The sequence below is a fragment of the Cololabis saira genome, chromosome 21 (assembly GCF_033807715.1).
Source record: "Cololabis saira isolate AMF1-May2022 chromosome 21, fColSai1.1, whole genome shotgun sequence".
Lineage (NCBI taxonomy): Eukaryota > Metazoa > Chordata > Actinopteri > Beloniformes > Belonidae > Cololabis > Cololabis saira.
The window spans coordinates 38614886-38631640 of NC_084607.1; the positions used below are offsets into that span (position 1 = coordinate 38614886).

The window sequence follows — 16755 nt, forward strand, 5'->3', positions numbered from 1 at the left end:
TTAAATTTTATGTTAACTATAGGTGGAGGCACCTGATAAGCTCTTTGAGTTTTCGCCTCTTCCTGCACTTTAAATTTTTTAAGTTGGTACTTTTATTTGTGTAATGTTTAACTGTGCAAATAAATAAATCTAAATCTAAAAATCTAAGAAGAAGAGATGGTCGGACTGATGAATAGTTTAGATTCAAAAGTATAGTTTAACACATTCAAGACCTGAAGTCTAGATAAATTATATACTGTTTCTACAGTAATTGCAATCATCCATGGAAAATTAATCGGACCGTGTTTTTGGGTAAGTGGCTAAAAAAACTCAATATTAGTGGTTGCCAGGTTTGCTATTGTCAGCGTTTTTCACGCATCACTTGACAACTCCGCCTGTACTTAGTCAACGACGCACTGCTACATATGCTAATATGCGTGGAAAACGGGATCACAGATCTGGCAACCTGGTTCACTAACTTCCCTCAGCTTTTAAAGCGCTGGACAAAAAGCCGAACTATTGCAGTATTGTAGAAAAATACAACTTTTTGAGCTTGTGACTTTTTTTTGTTTTGTTCATGCCAAAGTTTGTTTACTTTATAAGATACTGCACGGTTTAGACACCAGAACAGTGGAGTGCCATCCCTTCAAATATTTGAGGTTGATGTTAAGAAATGGTTGAAAGACAGTCACATTACTTATGTTGTCATTAATCATTGTCTGATAATGTCTCTGAATGTTTGCTATAAACACTGGTTTGTGCTACAGGTGTATTTATTATTATACTAAATATTAATATTATGATTAATATAAATTATTAATTAATTTCTGGAGGTTAAGTCTGATATATAATTAATAATTAATTCAAATTATTTATTATTATTTATTATTATTATAACAGCCTCCCTACTTAGTTTAATTACTCTAAACTTAACTATCTTAAATATTAACCGGCACACGATGTGGGCATCTGTCACGTGTCCAGGGTCCCCCTCGTCACTATGACGTTTAGGGGGATCCCAGAGGGATTATTTTAATTTTTTCATTGTCTGGCTGTATCTTTTATTTTGGCGGGCCGGAAGTCAGACTTTTGGAATGCAAGAAAATCCGGTTGGTTTTCAAAATAAAACTGCTTTCTGTGGGTTCGACTCGCTCCGCTATCAAAATCTGGTTTGGGGGGGGAATCCCCGCCGGCATACTGTACGTGGCCGTGTATATATCACGGCCACGTATCACAGCACCAAAATGTTGCAATTTCAAATTATTATTCTGGCGAGATCTGAAAATAATTCCGAACAACGAGGAAGCATCAAAATATTGATTTTTTTCACAGCACCGTCGAACAACCAAAATGTTACTTTTTCACATTTTTAAAATTTTAAAAAGAATATTATGAAAGTAAAATATATATATTTCTATGCAGAAACTAACTCAAAATATTGATTTCTTTCACTCAAAAATGAAAAATGTCCACCATGTTTGTTGCTGTCACGGCCAGAATCTTAAAAGTCACGTGACTTGGACGCAAAATGAATATGCAGAAAAATGTAACAGTTATACATTTAAAAATGTAACAGTTATACATTTCAAGGGCTAATATTGTAACCCCTCTACGTTTTTGCACTTTGGACCAACGTAGGCAGGGTACGTTTTCATGTGAGAGTGGGTTGAATATTAATGTCCATGGACCACTGGTTCTTGGGGTATAATTCAGTAATCTCAGTTTGAACACACTGAAATAGAAGGTTTTTATTTCAGCCGGACATTTGTTTCGTAATCAGATGTCTGCAGATGAGAGAATCTGTGACTTGAGACCACAGCCTGAAGCCTTATCTAATTATCTAATTTGATAACAATACCACAAAAAAATGAGTATTTTACACGTTTTTGTAAGACTATGTCTTACAAAGACTGTTATTATTATTATTATTATTATTAGAGATTAGATTATGTCCCATGGGCATAACTCTTGAATCTTTCAACGTACAGTCATAATTTCGGTCTCTAATGAAAACTGACACTTAGAGGTATCCTACCATATATCCAGATTCACTATAAATAGTGCTGAAATATATATAAATACATATAAAGAGTAAAAACACGGACGCACGTCTCATCCGAGCGGTGATTTCACATTCTGATTGAAATTTCCTTCAGTAGGATTTATCCCGACCCCCTGCAACGTCATATCGTTGTTTTCAGCATTTCATTGGCTACAATGTGCCAGTCACCAGGGCGATCGCTGCAATTGGCTAAGTTTTTTTCATGACAAAAGCCGGACGTCCGCGTCATTTCCATACATGAAGTTCATTCGCTAGGAAGTCGGTGGAGGGGACAGGGAAGCTCCTGATTGGTCCGATGAGCTGTCAATCAAAAGTAGAGGTGCAGGCTCCATTTTGACACGGCGGTGTCCCGTCTGCAGACGTGTGAGCGGAGTGAGAGACATGTAAACATGTTGGATCTACTAGACCTTTCTGACTGTAACCAGACCATTTTTGTGGGAATACTTTTGCCTGGAGGTGATTTATGAGGCTTCAATTATCTGGTCGTTCCTTATCTCCATCTAGATCCCTTTTTAATTCTCTCCTCAGCACCAGGTTTATGAACATCTGCACCTCAGAGTTGGACCAGAACAGACTTTTGCTGCCGTTGTCTGTTGAATACAGGCAATGGCAATGTTGTTCAACATGACAAAGACAAAGGAAGTGGCCAGAGCTGACTCAAGGCAGAGGTCCTCCAACGTTTGGTGTAGATGCTGAGGGTGCTCTACGAGTCTGTGGTTGCCAGTACTGTCACATTTGCTGCCTCTCATATCTATATCTATCCATATGTTATGATCCAGGTCCTGGTGCAGGTTTTTACCTGCCATTGTTTATGTAATAACTGCTCGAGGGTAGGGCTGGGCGATATGGCAAAAAAAGTGATCACGATTTTTTTTCCCATATTGAATGATCTCGATTTTTAATCACGATTTTTTTTAAATCAGAAGATCCCCCCTCCCTTCTGGAATAAAATAGAAAGAAACCAGAGATTAGTTGTTTTTTTATTAACAAATAAAGCAAATAGCATGTTTTAACAAGAATCCAGAATGCTACCAGTGGTACCCACCGAAAAAACTAGGGATGCACCGAAATGAAAATTTGAGGCCGAAACTGAAGCGGAATAAAATTTTAAGACTTGGCTGAATACTGAGTACTGAATAGCCTACGGAATGCGGTTGTTCACAGTTTTTCATTTATTTTGCCATTTTTTTCACAATTGCATAGATAAAATTGCAATGACATTATTAAAAACAAAAACAGTAAACTAATGAGTTGAGCCACTGTCAAGCAGCTGGCGATGCGGTTGCTTAAATTGACCAACAGGTGGCTCTCTAACATCACAGTTTGTGTACTGTGCGTGACTCTGACGCTGGCTGGTAATTAAGGAGTTAAAACCTTAAAACTCACTCGCCACTTACAGGACTCAGTAGCCAGCAGAAACGGCAGTTTTATTACATTTATTAACTGTTGAGGTTATTTCTCACAGTATTAGCCTAAAGGGACTTAAGGCTGATTTATGGTCCCGCGTTACACCAACGCAGAGCCTACGGCGTCATCTGCTGAGCTCTGCTTGTTGCCTCCGCGCTCCGACACAATCACTCCGCTGAGCGCGCACACACGCACGCACGCACACACACACACGCACGGACGCACACACACACCCATGTCGGGGCCGCGGAGTTTCTGAAGTCGGCGGTGATGAGTAATTTGTGGTACAAGCAGAGCGAATCACAACTTTAATGAGTGCGGTTCGAATACACAATACATCCATCACGAAGGGCATTTTGTGAATCCATCACACCCTCCTCCTGTACGCTCGGAAGAAGTTGTCCGGTGAAATAAATAAGTAAATAACCGCGAGTCCCGGTCGGCTCGAAGCTAAGCTAACGCTAGCCTGCGGTTGTTGTCTTGTAGTTTTATTCTCTCTGGTCACGCTTGCTCCCACCAGTGCAGAGGAGACAGATGTGACTACTTTACTGCCTATGGTCATGCAACTTGCCGCGGCATGTCATGCATGATCAATTAATGCAGACAGCGCGGTGCCAGGAAAGCGGGTTGTGATTGGTTGTCGTGCACTTTGCTGCAGCATGTTTTGCACGTGATCGAGAAAGTAGACCCACAGCTGATCACCGTGATCGAACTTAATTTGATCGCGATCACAAATCGAGATCGTATAATCGCCCAGCCCTACTCGAGGGTTCATGTTCTGGTTTCTGGAAAGATCCTAGAGACAAGTTCTGCTGGTAATAGACACTATATAAATAAAATTGAATTGATTTTAATATATATATACATATATACATACACACACACACACACACACTTCTCACCTTGTGACCTGCTTTAGTGGGTATCAGCTCCGTGTCCTCTAGTTCCTCCCAGACCTGGTGTAGCGGCTCAATCACCTGACCAGACCTGGACATGAACAGAAGAAAACAAACTCCTAGAGACGCTGGTTGGACTTTGCTTTTATAGTTTAATTTGTCTTATGGGGAAGGGGGCTCAGTTGGTAGAGCGTTGGCCTATGAACCTGAAGGTCAGTGGTTTGATTCCTAGTTCCTCCTGTGTCCACCAAAGTGTCCTTGGGCGAGACACTGAATCTCCAGTTGCTCCCGGTTGTCAGGCCAGCGCCGTTGTGTGGCAGCTCCGCCAACAACCGGTGTGTGAATGTGTGTGTGTGTGCGGGTGTGTGGGTGAATGTCTACAGTGTAAAGCGTTGTAAAGGGCTGTAGGAGTACAGCTGGAAAGCGCTATATAAGTGTAAGCCATTTACCATTTTGTCTTGTTAAGATACACCAGCGTTTAGAAGCATGATCTCCTTGATATTCAAATCCAACCATGTGAAGAAGCTGCCGTGGCCAGAGTGCTCCTCTGTGCTAAAGGATATTCATACGTTTAAGTGTCCCGCAAATAAATGGTCTGCAACAAACACGGCAGGCTTAAATCCAGGCTAATGTGATTGACTGTGTTTGTTCATGCTGACACACAGGTCTGGCTGTAATTAGTGATAAACTTTACAAAGTTAAATGGGCTTTTTCTGCATCTGGAGTTGGCAGCTAGAGGGAAGGGGACAAAATGAGACCTTTTATTTTATCAAAATATTGAAAACATTTTGAAAATTGTGATTCAGTGTATGAAATTAATTTCCTATGGTGAAAATGAATGCACAGCGATGCTAACGGGCTCCCTGCTTTTGTCCTCATTGATCAGGTAACGCGTGATTACGCAAGGCTGTTTCTAGCTTGTTGGAGGTCCTAGACAAGAACATGTTTGGGTGGCCCTGTTCTGTAAAACTCCAACTTCATGGGCCAGATGGAGGTAGTAAATACCTTTAAGGTAATCTGTGAGGATGCTTTAATATGTCCCACCTTAAGAAGAAAACAGGCTAGATTTGTAACAGAATTAGTTAGGCTCCTATGATAGGGGAAGAATAAGGCATTAAGGTAAGAGGTTTTAGGCTCCAACATCATACAAGTATTTTCAGTACTCGAGTTGTAAAAAACAATCAGGGGGGATGGTGGATTTTATCATATGGGGACAGATCATTTGTGCTGATTACAAATAATATAATATATTACAAATAATAGCAGTGACCAAAACACCTGCAGAAATACTACAGGAATGACATAGCAGCAGTTAAATGCAGCCTTCTGTAAGCTTTAAATATCCACTGGGCTTACATCAAATACATCAAAACACAACAATAAAAAACACTTTTCTGAACTTATATATATTTGTCTCATTTCTAGTTAAAATGTCTCATTTTAGTAAAAAAAAAATCTCATTACACTTAAAACAAGACTCATTACTGGAAAAAACAACAATTTTCACCTGTTTCAAGTAGATTTTCACTTGAAATAAGTAGAAAAATCTGCCAAGATTTTTTTGCTAGTAATGAGAAGATAAATCTTGTCTCACTTGTCTCATTTTTCTACTTATTTCAAGTGAAAATTTACTTGAAACAGGTGAAAAGTTATTTTTCCGGTGTTTTTTTTTGGTGATGACTCTAAATGTTGAAATAGCAGTAAAACCACATTCATGGATGAAATGACATAAGGGATGGAAAGGGGGGATGGCAGTTTTACAGAGGGGGGGATGATTTGGACCGTTTTTATTTCAGGGGGGGATGATTTGGACCGTTTTTATTTCAGGGGGGGATGATTTGGACCGTTTTTATTTCAGGGGGGATGATTTGGACCGTTTTTATTTCAGGGGGGATGATTTGGACCGTTTTTATTTCAGGGGGGATGATTTGGACCGTTTTTATTTCAGGGGGGATGATTTGGACCGTTTTTATTTCAGGGGGGGTGCCATCCCCCTTCATCCCCCCCTCAACTATTTTACATTGCAACAGAAATATCATAATTCTTTGTCTTTATGGAGCTGCCATCTTTTGCTTGAGACTAACTCATAATCCTTTTTATACATTACTCAAAACTGCAAGAGTATGAACATCAGATGTACCTGATTCAGTTCCACTCCTAGAATGTAAATGTCTAATTTTACAAGCTTCTGTACAGGGCTAAATGCAGCCAAGCAAATGTGTTTAAAGAAAAACAGCCCTGAATGGTCACTGTAATAAATTGAAACTTAAGGATTGATGTTGAAATCCATGTACTCTTTGTAAAGCTCCAGTTTCATCTCATGTGCCCAAAAGCTGATGCATTCACGTGTCCCAGAAGCACCATAGCTTACCAAAATGCATGACAACAATCACAACTCTGGACACGGTTGGCCCTGGAGATCCATCTGCTCCACCTTCTCCTTATACACTTTCATGGCTTCTTTTAGTTGTTTGTTCTGAATCATTTTGGACTCAAATGCATTATTGTGATTAAATGCTATTTTCTTTTTTTTTTTTTTTTCTTTCAAGCTTTTGGAATCCTTTTTGGAAACAAAGGACATTTGGGTCATCATGTTTTGGGTCTCTGTAAAGCGCCTAGAGACAACTTCTGTTGTTATAGACCTGGGGTCGGCAACCTGCGGCTCTAGAGCCGCATGTGGCTCTTTAGCGCTGCCCTAGTGGCTCCTGGAGCTTTTTCCAAAAAAATTTTTTTTTTTTCTTCTACTTTTTTCTCGAGATTGTACTTCAACATTAATCTCGACATTTCTACTTTTTTCTCAACATTTCCAATTTTTTCTCGAAATTTTGACTTTTTTTCTCGACATTTCGCCTTTCGCCATTTGCCTTCATTCTAATACAAGACTTTTCATTTTTTGCGGCTCCAGACATATTTGTTTTTTGTGTTTTTTGTCCAATATGGCTCTTTCAACATTTCGGGTTGCCGACCCCCGTTATAGACGCTATATAAATAAAATTGAATTGAACATTAAGGACAACCTGAACTGTAAGAAGAGCTTTCAGGGAAACACCCTAATGATCAGTTGCTTTGAAATACTTAACTATTCAAGCCTCCTTTAACGATCAACCATGCAACTGCAGTGTTTTTACCACTGTACAAAACATACAATACCACGGTTACACCATGTTCAGGATTAATTATTCAGAATTAAACTATTTTCCTTCCAGTTTACATGGAAATAGTAATTCTGAATTAAGGTTTACATGGAAATAGGGCTGAACGATTTTTGAAAATAATCTAATTGCGATTTTTTTCCTCAATATTGCGATTGCGATTTAATATGCGATTATTTTTTCAAGGTCCTGTTCTCATGTATTTTTCAACTACACAAGCAATAAATCAGTCTGTTTTATAATAAACAATGCCACATTTATTTAAAGCACAGATTACAACAATAAAGAAAACAAATCTGTGGCTTTACCTCTTTAAAACGTCTACACACGTCTGTACACACGAGTGTTATGGGTCGTTCTCTCTGAACACAATCGCACGACACCAAACCGGGTTAAACTTTAGCCAAAACGAGGCGTAGTTTAATAGAAAAACACAGAAAAACTCCCACAGGGAGCAAAAAAAAACCTTCCTCACAGGGAACTCAGAACTTCTTCATAAATAACTCAAAAATCAACTTGGCAAGATGGCGCCGCCTACGGTCGCCTCGGTGTCTCGCTCTCTGATTTTTTTCTGCTTTTTGTTTATTTTTAGTTTTCTGCTGCCCTTCACGGGTCACCTTCAGCAGAGAACAATTACTTCATATTAGGAAGTCTTCTCCCGGCACATCTTGCCCAATTTTCTCCGACCCGGACAGCATTAAGGAGATTTTAGTCGGAGCAGCAGCCGCTGTTTACCGGCTCTGCAGGAGACGCAGGCGGGGGAAACGCGCTGGAGCCCTCGTGCGGCTGAGAGAGAGAGGTTTCCGAACCGCGCTCCCCTCCATCCACCTGGGGAACATACGCTCCCTTACAAATAAAATAGATGAACTTCTTATGCTCATCACAAAGAACCGGGATTTTGGAAATTTTGGGATTTTTGGTACGCTCCCTGGCAGCCCTGAATCCGGGCGGATCGCTGCAAGGAATTATCAGGGAAGCGAAAAGGCGGCGGGATCTGCCTCTATATAAACGAAGGTTGGTGCACGGATGCCACAGTGCAAAAGATTCTTGCAGTCCTCACTTAGAGACACTCTTTGTGAACTGTAAACCGTTTTATTCACCGCAGGAGTTTTCATCCTTTGTTCTGGTCGCCGTATACATTCCACCGGACGCGTGTGTGGCTGAAGCCACCCAGCGGCTGGCCGACCAGATAACAGACCTGGAGAAAAAACTCCCGAACTCACTCTTTATTGTTTTGGGGGATTAAAACTGCCATCCCCCCTTTCCATCCCGTCATTTCATCAATGAATGTGGTTTTACTGCTATTTCAACATTTAGAGTCATCACCAGAAAAATAACACCAGAAACATGTTCTTTGACAATTTTCACCTGTTTCAAGTAAATTTTCACTTGAAATAAGTAGAAAAATTTGCCAATGGGACAAGATTTATCTTCTTATTACAAGCAAAAAAAATCTTGTTCCACTGGCAGATTTTTTCTACTTATTTTAATTGAAAATCTACTTGAAACAAGTTAAAATTGATGTTTTTACCAGTGATGAGTCTTGTTTTAAGTGTAATGAGATTTTTTTTACTAAAATGAGACCCATACCCAGAACATGACCCCCGAGCAGTAATTACATAAACAATGGCAGGTAAAAACTCCCCTAGTGGGAGAAAAACCTTAAGCCAAACAGTGGCAAGGAAAAACTCCCCTAGTGGGAGAAAAACCTTAAGCCAAACAGTGGCAAGGAAAAACTCCCCTTTAGGAGGGAAGAAACCTTGAGCAGGACCTGGATCATAAGGGGGGACCCTCCTGCCGAGGGCCAGACTGGTGGGTCAATCTTAAATATTCTTGTTAAGATTGTGAGTTTTTGCAGTGATCCATTTTACTTATCCTGTGAAGGACAGAGTCATATTGATAAGTTCAGAAAAGTGTTTTTTATTGTTGTGTTTTAATGTATTTGATGTAAGCCCAGTGGATATTTAAAGCTTACAGAAGGCTGCATTTAACTGCTGCTACGTCATTCCTGCAGTATTTCTGCAGGTGTTTTGGTCACTGCTATTATTTGTAATATATTATATTATTTGTAATCAGCACAAATTATCTGTCCCCATATGATAAAATCCACCATCCCCCCTGATTTTTTTTTACAACTCGAGTACTGTCTACCAGTGAATGTGAGCGTTTTCTTGTGTACACATAATTTGTTGGAAAATTCAATAAAACAGGATCATGTCCTAGTATTTAAATATATCACTTAATCATCCGCTACCACCGCCTAATTTACCTGACATTAGTTGAATAAGGGGAGTACCGGAACTTATTTTGGTCCACTTAAAGCACTGATCCAGCGCTAAAGCAGGACTCTTCCTATGGCTCTATGGCTCTATGGCTCTATGGCTCTTCCAGGACTCTCACATACTGTATAACATCTACACATCCCATTTTTCAGATTTTTGTCTTTTTTTAAGTGGACTAAATTACTTATTTAAAAATAAAGCGTGCATATCTGATGTTGCTCACAGTAGTCCTCAGTTTGCTCAGGGAGCTTGTGTGTATGCCCAGATACATGAAAAATTAGAGGGAACATTGGTTGGGACTAACCTCCCATCTATCCAGGACCTGTACCGGTCCAGGACCAGGAAACAGGACCTGTACCGGTCCAGGACCAGGAAACGGGCAGGTAGCATCTCTGCTGACCCCTCACACCCGGGACACAGTCTGTTCCAACTCCTCCCCTCTGGACGGCGCTACAGAGCTGTGCGCCAGAACCTCCAGACACAAGGACAGTTTCTTCCCGCAAGCAGTTGCTCTGATGAACTCTCACAAATAACAGTCTCAGAGCAAGTAACTAAACACGTGCAATATATAAATAAATCATCAATATATAAATAAATCATCTAGCACCCTCTTTAATATTCATGTTGCCTCATTCTGCTGCACCTCTCACTTTGTATATTTTTTGCATAATTTTTGTCTGTTGAAATTGTAAACAGGTCATACTTATTGTCACTACCTCAAACTGCTGCACCTTTAAAATGTTTATACTGTACATAGAAATTCCACATTTGCTTATTGTTCATTTGTTTATTGTTTTCCTTTAATACCATAGAGCGAAACTACCGGAGTCAAATTCCTTGTTGGACAATGTTCGAACGTGGCCAATAAAGCTGATTCTGATTCTGAATCACAGAGAGAGAAAAAAACCACCAGCAAACTAACAAACAAACCAACAAAGCTCACAGAGTTAACAAAACGAACCAGCAATGAACAACTCGCAGCCCCGCTCTCCTGATGAGCTGTCGGGCTGCAGGTGTGGTTTAAGGCTGATTTATGGTTCCGCGTTACACCAACGCAGAGCCTATGCCGTAAGGTACGCGGTACGCACAACGTACGGCGCGCGTCGCCGCATGACCTACGGCGTAGGCTCTGCGTCGATTTAAAGCGGAACCATAAATCTGGCTTCACAGCGCGACTCCACTGTCCGCCGGCGCACGCCCGGCTCGTGCTCGGCACTGCGCACAGCTCCTCGCCGACTCCGCGCTCACATATTTAATAGATTTATAAAGCCCATGTATTTATAAAGCCCTGCCTGGCCGAGCCCTAACACTGAGGCCACGGTAGATAGGTTACAGGCGGACATGCGGCACTGTTGACTTTTTTTTCGCTGCCGGCAACGTGACCAGATCACGTGACTGGTCAAATCGCAGCCTTTGAGATTAGAAAATCTCGTTTTATCACATTGCGATATTATCGCAAATGCAATTAATCGTTCAGCCCTACATGGAAAACACGTTTGATCGGCTTTATCCAATTCCTCTCCAGGTCTGGGGGTTGGGAAGATTCTGATTGGATAGGGGGGCGGACCGGAAGTTAAAATACCGGAAGTAAAACTAACTTAGCCGATACAACTTTGAAAAGCTGATAATTTTGATGTTTCCTGTTTCCATCTGTTCTTTTAATGATTTCTATTTATTAAATAAATGGTCTCTGCTCTTCACCAGCGTTTACTGCGTGCTGCCATCTTGAAACTTTGTTTGGAAAACCAGCCCAGCGCGGAATATAAACGTCATGGAGACAGACGGGCGAGGGAACGAACAGAAAGAAAGACCGGAATTAATTTAAAGAGGAATGAGTGTAAACATGATCACGGAATTATTCTATTCAGAATAAACCAGCCACTTACTTCGGAATTAAGTTTAATTCTGAATGGCCATTTTCATTCGGAATTAGGTGTTTACATGGTAATTTTTACTCATTTTAAATCGGATTTAATTTTAATTCTGAATTAAAGAGGAATTAAACTTCCCACGTAAACGCACTGAATGTCAATGTTTTATCAACAAACAATAAGAACAGGGAGAATTAGCTGATAGTTACCTCTTGAGCAGGTAGGGGTCAAAAGGGAAGAAGCTGTCCAGAGGGTTGGTGTTGGTGGTCGAACTGTCTCCTCCTGCAGAGTTGCGGACAACTGGCAGCGTGTTCCGGTTGTTCCTCTCAATGATCGTATAGCAGAACACCACTTGATACTTCCTGCAACAAAAGTGCAGAAAGGATTTATATGAGCGACTGTGAAGGCATGGCTTATCCAGAAATATTGTTCAACTCTGTTAGGACTGCTTATTTGATGGCTCATTTGATAAGAACTTACTCTACTTTTATTTCACAGATTCAAATATTATTTGAATGGGACATGCACTGGGGGGAGAGGAGAGAGATGGAGCCGGTGTGTGGGACACAAGGCACATGACTAACACGCTCAGGGAAAAGTTGAAGATGGGGTATTGAAAACAAAAAGATACAGAAGACACAGATAGAAAAAGTAAAAACTGGGAAAATAGAAAATTAAGATGATACACGTGCTTTCTTTAATTTGTTGGTCTGATGAATCCTCAATGTTGGAACGTTTAGGTTAAGACAGACCATAATTATTCCTAGCGCAGGGAGACAAGATCACTTTGTTGTTCTTTTCTTTTAAAATCAAATGCCCGTCCTAGATGATCTTTAGTTTCTATTCACTATCATTAGGGCCCGAGCACTGAAGGCCCTATTGTATCTGTAGGAATTTTTCTCGTTTTTCTGTTTCCGGCGAAATGAGGGCCTTTTTTCCCCCTAAACGTGCCCCAAAAGTCACTAAATTTTGCACGCAAGCCAGGCCTGGTGAAATATCAGTACACACCTGTATCATGGCGCAACTTAAAGAAAAGTCTCTTGGCGCCATGGCCGAAACCGAACAGGAAGTCGGCCATATTGAATTATTATTATTCCGCACACTTTTTTCGTTTATTAATGTGGCCCGAAACACAACATGCACCCATGCATGGCATACATCGTTAGATGCGTCTCCATCGTTGCCTCGATGGCCGTTACTTTTCTCAGTCAAAAGTGTTACAGTGGCAACGCTAGATGCCAAAAAGAAAAAAAAAAGGCGAAAATTCGGACGCTTATTTCTCGGCCGAACTTTATCGTAGAGACATCGTTCAAACTTACAAACACTCGGCCCGATTGGCACTAAAGGACCGTACAACCTCATCGTGCTACTTATTAAGGTTTTTGAGATATTTAACTTTCAATTTAAAAAAAGGGGGAGGGACATGCCTGGAACACCTCCCTAGGGAGGAGGGACATGCCTGGAACACCTCCCTAGGTAGGAGGGACATGCCTGGAACACCTCCCTAGGGAGGCGTCCAGGAGGATCCGGTACAGATGCCCAAGCCACCTCAGCTGACTCCTCTCAATGTGAAGGAGCAGCGGCTCGACTCCGAGCTCCTCCCGGGTGACCGAACTCCTCAACCTAACTCCTCCCTCTAAGGGAGCGTCCAGCCACCCTGCGGAGGAAACTCATCTCGGCCGCTTGTATCCACGATCTTGTCCTTTCGGTCACTACCCAAAGTTCATGACCATAGGTGAGGGTAGGTGCGTAGATTGACCGGTAAATCGAGAGCTTCGCCTTTCGACTCAGCCTCCTCTTCACCACGACGGTCCGGTACATCGACCACATAACTGCGGACGCTGCACCGATCCGTCTGTCAATCTCCCGCTCCATTGTTCCCTCACTCGTGAACAAGACCCCGAGATACTTGAACTCCTCCACCTGAGGCAGGACTTCTCCACCCACCCGGAGAAGGCACACCACCCTTTCCTGATGGAGAACCATGGCCTCGGTTTTGGAGGTGCTGATTCTCATCCCTGCCGCGTCGCACTCGGCCTCAAACCGCCCCAGCACATGCTGAAGGTCCCGGTCCGATGAAGTCAACAGGACAACATCATCCGCAAAGAGCAGAGATGGAATCCTGTGGTTCCCAAACCGGATTCCCTCCGGCCCCTGGCTATGCCTAGAAATCCTGTCCATAAAAATTATAAACAGATCCGGTGACAAAGGGCAGCCCTGCCGGAGCCCAACATGCACCTGGAACAAGTCTGATCTACTGCTGGCAATGTGAACCAAACTCCTGCTCCGATCATACAGAGACCGGACAGCCCTTAATAGAGGGCCCCGGACTCCATACTCACTGAGCACCCCCCACAGAATGGCACGAGGGACACGGTGAAATGCCTTCTCCAGATCCACAAAACACATGTAGACTGGTTGGGCAAATTCCCATGAACCCTCGAGCACCCTGCGGAGGGTGTAAAGCTCGTCCAGTGTTCCGCGACCGGGACGAAAACCGCATTGTTCCTCCTGAATCCGAGGTTCGACTATCGGACCACTTTGCCATTCCACTATCCACTATCCCGTTCCTCTATGCAATGTCGCAGAGACGTGTCAACCAAGACAGCCCTACGACATCCAGAGACTTGAGGTACTCAGGGTGAATCTCATCCACCCCCGGTGCCACTGAGGAGCTTACGAACCACCTCAGTGACCTCGGCTTGGGTGATGGATGAGCAGGTCCCAGAGTCCCCACTCTCTGCTTCCTCAGTGGAAGGCATGTCAGTCGGGTTGAGGAGATCCTCGAAGTATTCCTTCCACCGTCCGACGATGTCCCCAGTCGAGGTCAACAGCTCCCCACCCGCACCGCAACAGTGACGGCAGAGTAATGCTTCCCCCTTCTGAGGCGCCGAAAGGTCCTCCAGAATTTCTTTGAGGCCGACCGAAAGTCTTCCTCCAGAACTCCTCCCAGACCCGGGTTTTTGCCTCCAGGACCGCCCGACCCCCGGCTCGATTGGCCTGCCGGTACCTATCTACTGCGTCAGGAGTCCCACAGGCTAACATAGCCCTCTAGCACCTTTACTGCACCAAACCATGCTGTGCAAAACCCATGGAGGCGTAACAACGCAACATTTCATTCTGCTGCAACTAAAGGCTGAATTCTGGTTGTGCATTAAACCTACGCCGTAAGGTACACGGCTACACGGGAGTCTCTCCGTAGCCTACGCCGTAGTCTGACGTGCACCTCCCAAAAATGTTACTACGCGTCGAGGCGACGCAGACCCAACGCAGACCAAGAGGGCTGTGATTGGTTTGCTTGGTAGCAACACATTTCCGGTTCCGGTTCATGAAGCCGTCGTGAACTTTCAGCGCTCTTTTCTTCGTGTGTGTGTGTGTGATTTTTTTTTTTTTTGGGTTGTTTTGGTTTTTTGCACAATAGTTGTCCTTATCTCTTTGATTCACTGTGACCGGAAAAGCCGGAAGCTGAACAAAGTATCAACTAGCTCTGGTTGCACCGCTCTGGTACTGCACCACGGAGAAATGGAGTGACGGAGCAGTCCGACGGCATCACGGCAACAGTGCAGGCTCTGCGTTGCTTTAACGCAGGACAACAATTCAGGCTTAACAACTATGCTGGTAGGCGACTGTTGAAATGATTAGTTGACTAATCAGATTATGAATTATTATAATTTATTCAGATTTCAACTTTTACATTTTGTATGAGATTGTTAAATGATGTGATCATTTTAAATAAGTCAAGATGGACACTTGATTAAAAAATATATCTTTAAATGAACTTTGCCAGTCACCATAGTGTTGCATCTCACCATATAACCTGGCGCTGCACTCTATTGCGCATGTGCAACTCAGCAAAGATGGGAAGGAAGAAGATGGCTCACTCTGTTGAAATTGTATTTTTGCAGACAATAGTCCACATTTAAATTAGTAGGCGACTAGTTTCATTATCAATTTCTGTTGACAACGTTGACTAATTGTTGCAGTCCTACTGCTGCTGTTACGCCTCTGTTCTACCTATCAGGGGGGAAACGAGTGGTGTGTGAAATGACAACGTGGAAGGGTGTTACAAGGGGGCTAGGATGGCTGCAAACTGCAGGCAAAGCATCAAACAATTCCATCTGTCAACCTGTCAACAGAAAAGAGACTTTGGGTGTGCACCAGCAAAGACTGGGTGTGCCAAATTTATTTTCAACAAAACTAGACGTTACACCTCCACAAACATTCAAAAGCATGTATATCCAACATTATTAACAGTGCAAATCATATCCACACGTTGTTTGTGCTCTCTTTGTGCTTTGTGTGCTCTCAATATATAAGTATAATAATATATATATAATATAATAAGTACCGTATTTTCACGACCATACGGCGCACCGTGTGAAAAGGCGCACCCTCAGTTTTGTGTGTCATTTTTGGTTTTAAAACACACATACGGCGCACCGACCCAAAAGGCGCAGTCTACAGACACGGAGCTGCACACACGCTGCAAAACACACACACAAGAGTGCTTATTTAAAAATAGAGCAGGAGCAAAACTTAGTTTGATATTTTATTTCACTTTTCACATCAATCAAACCCTTCAAAGGTTCATATCTTTTAAAAATCACCATAGCCGGCAGTTTCTGTCCATCAGCGTGGCAGGCAAGCACAAGAGTAAATAAACTTTTCATACCCCGTTGTGCTGCGGATCCCGACCGCGCTGGTCCCGCGTCCCGGTTCCCAGTCCGCTCCCCCGCGCTGGTCCTCCTCCGCCCCCCCGTGCTGGTCCCGGGTCCCGCGTCCCGGTCCGCTCCCCGGCGCTGGTCCCGCTCACACACACGCGCATGTCGGGGATCTGGTACCGGGGTTTGTATCCGACAGGAGCTCCGCTCCGCTAATTCAGCTGCGCCAGTCCGAATTTCCAGACCTGTCTCAGCCACTTGATCATCATCCCTTCATCCAGTCACCCTTTTCATTCGTCCTTATAATGACTCCGGCTGGAAACGTCTTATGCAAAGTTTTTCTTTTAAAAATCACCATACACTTTCTGTCCATCAGCGAGGCAGGCAAGCACCACATAAATGAGAATGTGTGTGTTTCGCGCAACGAAACACACACACGCGCATG

The 16755-nt window shown here is 42.9% G+C and overlaps 1 protein-coding gene across 2 annotated transcripts in view; it reads right to left on the reverse strand.

Moving 5' to 3' along the window:
* Positions 1-16755, reverse strand: part of rrn3 (RRN3 homolog, RNA polymerase I transcription factor) — an 84326-nt gene that overhangs the window by 13569 nt on the left and 54002 nt on the right. For both annotated transcript variants that reach the window (XM_061712524.1, XM_061712525.1), the window contains exons 15-16: positions 11859-12011; positions 4351-4435 (exon numbers count right to left, since the gene is read on the reverse strand). In XM_061712524.1, coding sequence (XP_061568508.1) covers positions 4351-4435; positions 11859-12011 — 238 coding nt within the window. The remainder of the gene's footprint in view (positions 1-4350; positions 4436-11858; positions 12012-16755) is intronic.